This window comes from Olea europaea, unplaced genomic scaffold, assembly GCF_002742605.1.
Source record: "Olea europaea var. sylvestris unplaced genomic scaffold, O_europaea_v1 scaffold798, whole genome shotgun sequence".
NCBI lineage: Eukaryota > Viridiplantae > Streptophyta > Magnoliopsida > Lamiales > Oleaceae > Olea > Olea europaea.
In genome coordinates this window covers 259,512-269,194 of record NW_019266413.1, presented here as the reverse complement: position 1 = coordinate 269,194, position 9,683 = coordinate 259,512, and the positions used below count along the sequence as shown (strand labels likewise).

The following is a 9,683-nucleotide window of genomic DNA, read 5'->3' as shown; positions in this document are numbered from 1 at the left end:
TTAGTAGAGGCACATTACTCGAAACATATTGTCAAAATTGGAATGTAACAAGATTTCATCTTCGAAGTTATAAAATGCCGGTAAAGCAAAATAACAGAAAACTGGAACAAAGTTGCAAGATTTGGGTATCGGTTTTCCCAGAACGTCCTTTGCATCAATCAGGAACTTGGCGCCTATTCAGAGCAGCCTCAAAGCGACAGCATGAGTCTGCCCTCATCTCTGTGCTCGTATCACTCTCTGGTGCCGGATAATAGTCTTCTCTCAACTGAACATCTCTTAGTCCGGGGATTCTCGGTAGAAACATAATGAAATGTTCGTTAGCCGTCCCATGTATAAAAAGCTTCCGAAGGGTATAACACTCTTGAAGTAGTCCGGCTGCTGGAAGAGATAGACTCCTATGGTTAACATCCCTATCTTGTGGAAGCCAGTAATCCAGTTCCATGAGACTCAAACCTCCAATACCAAATAGATAAAACCGTTCCCAAAGGCTCAAATCCAGCTGCCCAGAAGGCGCAGTCTGTGAATAGCCAGTGATTTCCCCGCAATCCAAATGCATCTTTGATAAATTCTGGTAATTCCCAAGGATGCTCAATCCAAAATCACGTTCAGAGGGCTTTGACATCTCCCTACAATCTCCTTCAACCTTGATCCTTGTCTCCTCCAGATTGGGACAATTCTCGAGTCCTGCAGACACCAGAGGAGTCAAAAGCTGACCTACAGTGATCCAGAGCGAAAGAGATTGCAACCTATCCCACGTCTTTTCACCAAATCCATTTCCATTGTCATAGCCATTGTTATTGACATCCATCTCACCATAAGAGCAATTCAGATCATACAAATTCTTGCCCCTTTTGTAGTAGACATTGTCATTGACATCCATACTAGCATAAGAGCAATTCGGATCATCCAGGTACTTGCGCCGTTTGCTATTGCCACCATACTCACAATCATCATTTCTCAAGTAGTTTGTATGTCCAAAAGATTGATTTAACATCTTACCTTGATCCAATTTGTTGAGGTCTTCTTCATTGCAATCCCAAACACAATCTATATGAAGCCTTTGAATCCTACTCTGTATTGGCTCCAATGCTTTCAAAGAAGATGATGCACCAAGATTTTTGCAGCAAGAGATCTTAACCTCGACCAATGTTCGTTGAAGCAGATGCACGAAAGTCCTCATTCCTTTCATCGTAATCTTCTTGCAACCCTGAATTTCAAACTTGGCCAATCTACAACACCCCCGCGCAATGGCAATCAATCCCATGTCATTCAAGTCGCCCACATTCCTAATCGACAAGGATTCAAGCCTTTCACACAGTGCAATTCCATCCAACGTCGATTCAACCGGCATTGAAATCCCATGAAATTGCCCCAACTTTAGGTGCCTCAACTTTGGGCATTTCGAATTTAGCCCCTCGAAAGCAGGACCACTATCCCTAACATTGTTACAGACATCCAAAACAAGCTCTTCCAGCAATGGAAGCCCAGAAAACACTTCGATCAAAGTAGGGACACTAATCCTCGCATCTTCTTGTGTAAACCCCTCGTTTTCGGGATCTCCCCTCAAATTCGACAAGGCATTGGTATCCGCTAGATGAAGGATTGTCAATTTAGGACAATTCGTTGCTATAGAAACAAGAGCCTCATCTCCAACAACCAACTCAATGTACCTCGGATCAAACATACACACCGCGCGAAATTCTTTCAAATTGGGACAAGCTTTTGAGATTTCCTTAATCTCATCAGACTTAAACCCCTCAGAAAATGATGGATTCGATAGATTCAAGCAAGTGAGGTTCGACGAAACTAATGGGTTCGATTGCAGTGCTAAAAGAACATCATCTGTCCAGCAATAAAACGATGAAAGATCAAGAGAACAAAGGCTCCTACATTGTTGAAACAAATTATTGAGTTCTTCACCGGCGGTGGCTAATTGGGGCCTCTGGTGCCACCTCACCAGCTTCACTTGCTTCAAATCAGGCCACAGTCGAGCCAGTAGCTGTAAAGTCGATATATCGCGGGCGTAGAGCGTAAGGGAAGTGACGGCGGGGAAGGCAAGGAGCAGATATTGGGCGATTATTGCTGGGTCGGTGAGGGAGGCGGCGGAGGAGGTGGTGAGGGAGTGGCCCCAGGGCGAAATAAGTGATAAATCGAGGTGGATTACGGATCGGAAGCAGGTAGGCACCATGAAAAAGTAAAGGTCCCGGATATTACCACGGAGGGTGAGAGTGGTTCGGGTGGCGCGTTCCAAGAGGCGCCATCTTTTGCAGACTAAAGCGACAGAGTTGCGGCTGCGAACATCCGAAACGGAGGCGATTATGTTGGAGAGGATGGGTTCCGGCAGGAGGTCATTGATGGTGGGCGTAGCCATGTTGAATTTTGGCAAGAAGATGAGGATTCTTGTTGATTAAGGTCTTATATTTCGTTTCTTACGTTCTTCTAGAGGTAAGATTTATTTATTTATTTATTTTTCTTTTCTTTTTATGTCAATCAATTTATCTACAAGCCTATTCTGAAGCTAGGTAAGGAGTGGTTGGGGGTGGGGTTGAATATTCAAGCTTCACTCATTTATATGGGTTTTTTTTTTTTTTTCCTTGATAAGATAATCAATTAATTCAAATAATTAAAAGCATGTTTGGGAGTGACTTTTTTCCTAAAAATTTGATTTTTTGACCGTTATTTCACTATTTCAATTATCATAATTGACTTCTTCTTTCACAGGTGAACCTCACTTTCCCCCTAACAGTAAAAAAATTAATTCTTACAATCCATCCCAAACAGGCTCCTATAATAAAGTAGGTTAATTCATAATTTTGTTAAGTCGAATAGCCAAGAAAGCAAATGGAAAATTTCTAAATATAATCAATCCAAACTCTAGCTCTCGATTTAATGAAGTCATAAGATGTAATAACATATGTTACCCTCTTCCATTACATGAAATATAGCGACAAGAACACTTTTAAAAAATATATATAAATTTAACAAGAGAGACGTATTTACTATTTAGTGCAAAAAGAAAATCAAACTTGAGGCTTCGCATGACCCTCATTGATAATGAATTGGATTATTATTTGAAATTACGTCCCTTAACGAAATTTAGCCCATCTCGAGTTATCATTGCTTTTGCATCTTTCATTTACCTAGTGTTTGAGCCCCATTTTTGGAGAACTTGTATTTTTGTTAGTAATTTTTTAAAGAATTTGTAATTAAAAATAAATTTGAAAAAATGGAGGCCAAACATATTGTCTGGTTGACATTTTTTGCTCATCGTTAAATTACGAACTCGAGAAATCTAACATAATTACAGAATTTATAAATATTATCATATTCGTACATCCATACAATAAAATAATAAATGCAAAGGAAATATGAATTGACACGAACATTAATCTATAATCTATTAAATCTTATTTAAGATTAGTGGCAGTCTTATCTTCTTACTTTCACCTTCGGTAGTTGGTACGGCCAAATTCCTTGCTTTCATTCTTTTAATTAAACTAGTAAAAAGTAGACATGAATATTATTTTCCAAAAGCTTATTTTAATCTATTTTCAATTTTTTTTTTTAATACTAGAAGTTGGCTTAGCTGCGCCAGTTAAGCCAGCCGCGCCGAAGATGGGCTTAATGCTTATCTGGAGGGATTTCTCTAAGTGTACATAATTTGGTTTACCTACTCTCACAAGCATGTAAGCCCCGCACCCGCTATTGTGAGTGTATGTAAAGTATTAAGTAAAAAAAATTAGGTACATCTAGTATAATCCTATCTGGAAATATGAGGCACGTGAGGTGAGATGCGATGCATGTGAGGAGGCGTGGCGTGGGTGATGGGCTGGCAAATTGGAGGGAGAAAGGGAAAGGAGGGGTGAAAAGAGGTACATGTGAATTCAGTCTCTTTTTCTTATCCATAACATTTTCTTGCTTCAAACCAATCCATTTTCGTCCCACCAAAACAAAGAAAGTGGGATTTACTTTACTTTTTCCTACCTTTTTGTCCCTTCTCTAGTTTTACATCCTATTCTTGGTAATGGGTACAAGCTCCTTGTCGATTCAGTGGTCTCACGATTAGGACTTGCAATAAATTCAGATAAAACTGAGTCGAGCTCCATTTTACGAATGGTGAGCCAATTTCGATGTTCGATATTTAATTTATTTATTTTGTGTAAATTCTATTGTTCTAAAATAGATAGTTAAAAAAAAGTAAAAGGCGCGGCTCAATCCTTTGTATGCTGCGTCAATGGCTCGAATTGAGCCAACCCAAGCCCACTGCTAGTCCATGGCTCGTTGATTCAGTGGTATGACGATTAGGGTCAGCAATAAATAGACCCAAAAATCATAGACAATAGTAGGCCTTTTGATTCTTGCATATATATGAAATTAAAAGAATATTATATAATATTATTCATATATTTTGATCTAATCCTAGTTAGTTTAACTTCGTTCACCAATTCTAAATTTCTTATTTGGTTCGTTAAATAATAAATAAGCACATAATATCATAATATTTGACAAATACAATGCTCCCTTGATAACATTCGTGCAACTCGGGGTTGATTATTTCTTACCATCACTAAACTCAATAAATCACGTGTTTAACTTTTAGTGATATGTTGTAGGGACGAATATATAGGTTTAATGTGAATATATTATATTACATGAAGGCTCATTATCCAAAAAATAATGGCTTATTCTTGTGTTAAAATATACTTATAATCTAGTAATCTTGGAAAACAGCTCAAAATAGAGAATGTGGAAGATACTTCATACATTATATTCTAGCCAACTTGACCAGATAATTCATTCCCTAGCAAAAGTCTTTTATGATAAGTCAAATACTCCACAACACCATTGTGGTAAAAATTTTAAGTGAATAAGTTGCATTTTGGTATATTTCCTACATAGTACTAGACAGTATTGCACAAGAAGACAAATAAAATCTTGTCTAGTGTTCTTGAATTTCGATCTACCAAATGTGATATTTCAATGTACGATTATGATTTTTTTAATTTTTTTTTAATCCCTTCTCTCTATTCTATTACGCTTTTTTTTCCTCTCTCTCTCTCTCTTTTAGTCAAGTTAGGCGACAATAATAATGTCACCGAGAGAAAGGATAAACAAAAATAGAATGGGAAATACAAAAGAAATAAATTTCAAACAATATATAAAACTAAAAACTAATTAAAGGTACGTAAGATAGAGATAATGAAACGAATGAAGGAAAATCTATAATACCTTTTGTCTATGAGTTGTGAATAAAATGACCATGTTTAGCAGTAACAAATCGTAATCAGTTAATTTATTACAATATTTTCACTAGCGTAAGCATTGATCTCATGCTCACTAATCTTCTCTACAAAGTATGACTGTCCTCATATAAGGTACCATGACGACCTCAAGTCAAAGGACCAATTTCACTACCGAACGTTAGAGATTAACCACCGACACTCAGATAGTTATCCATGTGGAATCTCTCGACGGGTCTCCAATGTTTTGTTCTATAACAAACATCCACGTGTTCATTTAAGTGTCACCACACTTTAACTTGTGAGATCAGCTACTTACTTCACAAGTAAGAAATGCCACACGTGATGGTCTATCCGTAATAACGATATCCGTATCTCGTTATTACTTACGACCACGGATGATTTAAGATTCAATCAGATGTAATTTGTATCTCACAATCACAACTCCTTGTGATTAATAAATTACAAATATTTGAATCTACGGACTCTATTATTTATTTAATTGTCTATTAATTAAATAATAGATCTGCCATTTAATTACATTAATTATATATAAAAGTATTTATGTCCAAAGTCGATTGGACCTAGGGCATAATACTTACAGATCTCATGCTCACTAATCTCCTCTATGAGATTACATTCTCTTTATTTTACTTTAATCCGATCATGTTCTTGAAAAATATTTTCATAATAGTATATTTTATTCTTACTTTTATCTCGCTCATATTCTTATAATTTTAAGTGGCTTTATAGGCAATCCACCATATCTACCGTAACATTGACATTTTGGTACTTCTCCAAAGTTTGTTACCTTATCCTAATAGTGTGGATTCTCTTTGGATTAGGTTTGTGATATAATTGGGGCCCCCATGAATTGTCTTTGTTATAGTATGATTACACATTTCTCAATAATATAAAACTTTTCATTAATACATTTAATAAAAACATCGTTGAGACTAGGTAGATGACACACGATACCGTCACTTGTGCTGTGGCGAAGAGGGATGGGAACTTCCTTCTGTACGATCTTCGTGCTAGTGAATAATAATTACAATATCGAGTAATCATGTTATATATTTAACCTGTTTAGATATGTTTGCAAGTGAAATAATTACTTTTAATTTCGCTCAGATATGTTTTCAACAAAATTGCACCCATTTTAGAAGACGGTTGAGTTTTTCTGTTTTTCATTTCATTTTCAAGTCCCTGAACTTACGAAATCTTGTTTTTGTAGTGAATCAATTTGTTAACATACCATTGAGCATTTTTTTTTTTTTTTAATAACAAAATGAAACCATGCCTTTTTCTCAATCTCTAGTCTCTACTGGAGAATCAGCTGTTTTATTTCTGGAACAATAATTAAAAATTGTTATTCCTACTTGCTGGCACACTGGAATTTGAATTTTTCTAAAAATAAAAAAATAAAATTGCTGCAGTTAATTTCTATTTTCACCTATTTTAGTTTTGAACTTAGCCACTGACTAGGTGCCACGTGTTTTCTTGCAATAAAACCTAATTTATTATGCGATAAATTCCACCATCTTCTTCTGTCCCCACTCAAAAATTTTGTTGCCTTCTCTTTTCCAAATTTGTAATTATAATTAAAAAGTGGGCCCATAGCCACTGCATGGCTGTGATTGCACCTTCTTGTAATATGTGGGCCATACCCATTATATGCTTGGCTGTTGTTGTTGTACCTTCATATGGTACCAACTCACGATGCATATATTTTTCTTTTGATGAATGATATTTGTTAAGTCCCTAGTGATGAAGTCAATCCACATGTTTTTTGACAAAGACATTGAAGACAAACCCCAAACCAACAACATGTGAATAGCATCAAATTGATAAGGTTATCCGATAAGCTTTCGTTTTTCAAGATATGTCACGCGTCTTGACTCTTAAATTTTTTTTTTTCTCTTTTATTTTAATTTGACGAGTGGGCGAGGATATTTTTTAACATTGTGTTACGTATCCGTGCATCTCATTCAAGTATATCCAACTGGTAAGTGATAGCGTATGTTTTCAATATCGCTGTCTTCCAATCTGTCAAATAGGCGTAACGTGTTCAAAAAATTAACTTTGATGTCCCATATTGACAGCTGGTGAATGGAATAATTTTTTTTATCTTTTACAGTTCATCATTGTTCTTAATGTTAAGATTGTTTGCGTAATTTTTTGATTTCTTGTTCTTTTTATTACTTTCTATTCTTATTTATCCATTCCATTTTATATTTCTCAAAGAGTGATTATGAGTATACGTATGAGGATATGTTGAGCTATTTGACACAATATTGATAAAACTTCAACCTAATACCATAAACCTAAATAAATCATGTGGACGGAATGTACTTGTAAATAATAAATTTAAATTAGATGATTCTTTTCTCGAAGCTTGCCCAACATAAGCATTGCCCAACAAAGGGAGGACGAGAAGATTTATAGGCTGAAAAGTTCGACTCTTCTTTCGAGGCACCTCATTTTATCATTTTGTTGTCTTTCAATACCGTTAAGCCAAAGTAACCCTTTCCTTCTTTGTGACTAACAACTGGGTTAGTCGAGAAGTAGTTGGATAGGTCGAGCCACTTGTTTATCTCATTCTTTTCACATTGTTTATCTATTCCTTTTCTTGCTGAAGTCCTATATAGTTTATTAAAAGAAGTACCAGTTCAAATCTAGGGTTGCTTCATTCAGTCGGTCCATTCTTGTATGTTAGAGACTTAAAAGTAACTTTATTGAAAAATAAGAGCTAAATTAATGTTTTTCTCACTGTCAACGAATGCAAATTATTTTACTAAGGTTGAATAATTCAAGTTAGAATAGTGAGTAGACCTAGGCAAAAAAATCGACCAAACCAATCAAATCGAATCGACTCGAGTCAGTTCGGATCGATTTGACACAAATAATTGGTTTGGTTTGATTTTCTTTTAAACAAAATCATTGTATGTCGGTTTAGTCATAGTTTGAAATCTCAAACTGTTGGTTAACCAACCAACATAGCCCACTTACATGTTTAACTTTTTTTAAAAAAAAATAAAAATAAAAATCAAAAGATAAGCCCTAATCTAATAACTATATCTTGATTCCCTCCAGTAAGTAATAGCACCGAGAATTTACTTTCACAAGTTCATTATGTTATACTCAGTATTTTTTTCACACTCAAACAGTCAAACTACATAATACATAAAAAAGCAAAAAAACTTTTAAGTTTTCTATTGACCTGTCTCGATTAATTTGATTTTATTTGTTAGTCAGTTCTTGAATATAAAATTATTTGGTTATTTTAGTTTTTATAATCTAAGAGAGCCCAAAACTCGGACAATTTACTCCCTTTGATTGATGGTGGATGGTGACGGATTTTTTGGGCGGTTCGATCAATTTATGACCCTTTGATGTAAGATCAAAAATCAATCTTGTACTGATTAGTGTTGGTGGGAACTATTTGTTACATTTAGTCATTGGAGTCATTTTGTTGTTCGTTAGTTCGATTCATTGAAATATTTATACGATAATAATTACTAGAAAATTTGATGACGTGGATGAGTGTAATTATCAAATAGGCATAATATCTCGAGTTCAAGAACTCACAACACTTTTTAGAGCTTTACGTCACCTTTTATATAAAGAATGATAATTGTCCATACTTGTTAAACTTGTAACTGAGGCTAATTCGTGAATGCTAAGATCGTAATCGTCGAGTAGTTTTGCTATATAAAACGTAATAAATCAATGTGAATTGTTTGAATTTCAACAAATATGTAGTTTTTCATTCAAATTTACACCATATTTTGCTTGAGAAAAGGGTGAAAGAGGATCTAGCCAATTTTACCTTATAAACTGTCCAACAAAAGCCCAAATTTAGTTATCTTGGGCTAAAATGTCCACAGAGAAACCCATGTAATTGCTGGATTCAGACCAAATTGGCTCAAGTAATTGTAGATTTGGCCCAATTATGTCGGCTATTGTATATTTGATGAAGGTAACTACCCTGTTTGCTAGGATTAAAATCAAAGTCAATAATTAATCTTAACTACATATTTCATGGTCCGCAACTTTTCAACTATACATTTTATCAACTTTTATTAAAATTTACTAAATTTTTTATTTCAATCCCCATCAAACAAAGGCTAAGAATGAAAATTATAATTTAACAAACATACGGACGTTTATTCTAATTGGAGGTCAAACAAAGTCAACCTTGTTTACACTTGATTCACAAAAATACAATCAAGTAATGAATTACCTAGATATTTCACAATTTAAATGGGATTTATAACTTATGATACCCTACTTGAGCATTTGAATCCATCAAATACAATTGGAGTTGTCATTTTTCCACAAACTGGGTTGAATCAAAATTAATTGGTTCAATTAATTCAATTCTACTTTAGAATCGAACGATTCTAATCTAGTTATAGGGTACAAGCACAAATTCGAATTTTG

General features: G+C 34.9%; 1 protein-coding gene across 1 annotated transcript; it reads right to left on the bottom strand.

Moving 5' to 3' along the window:
* Positions 1-14: 14 nt before the first annotated feature.
* Positions 15-2,496, bottom strand: LOC111391510 (F-box/LRR-repeat MAX2 homolog A-like). The gene has a single exon (XM_023016743.1). It carries the CDS (start codon positions 2,369-2,371, stop codon positions 155-157), a length of 2,217 nt encoding a protein of 738 aa, XP_022872511.1. The 5' UTR covers positions 2,372-2,496; the 3' UTR covers positions 15-154.
* Positions 2,497-9,683: the final 7,187 nt, after the last annotated feature.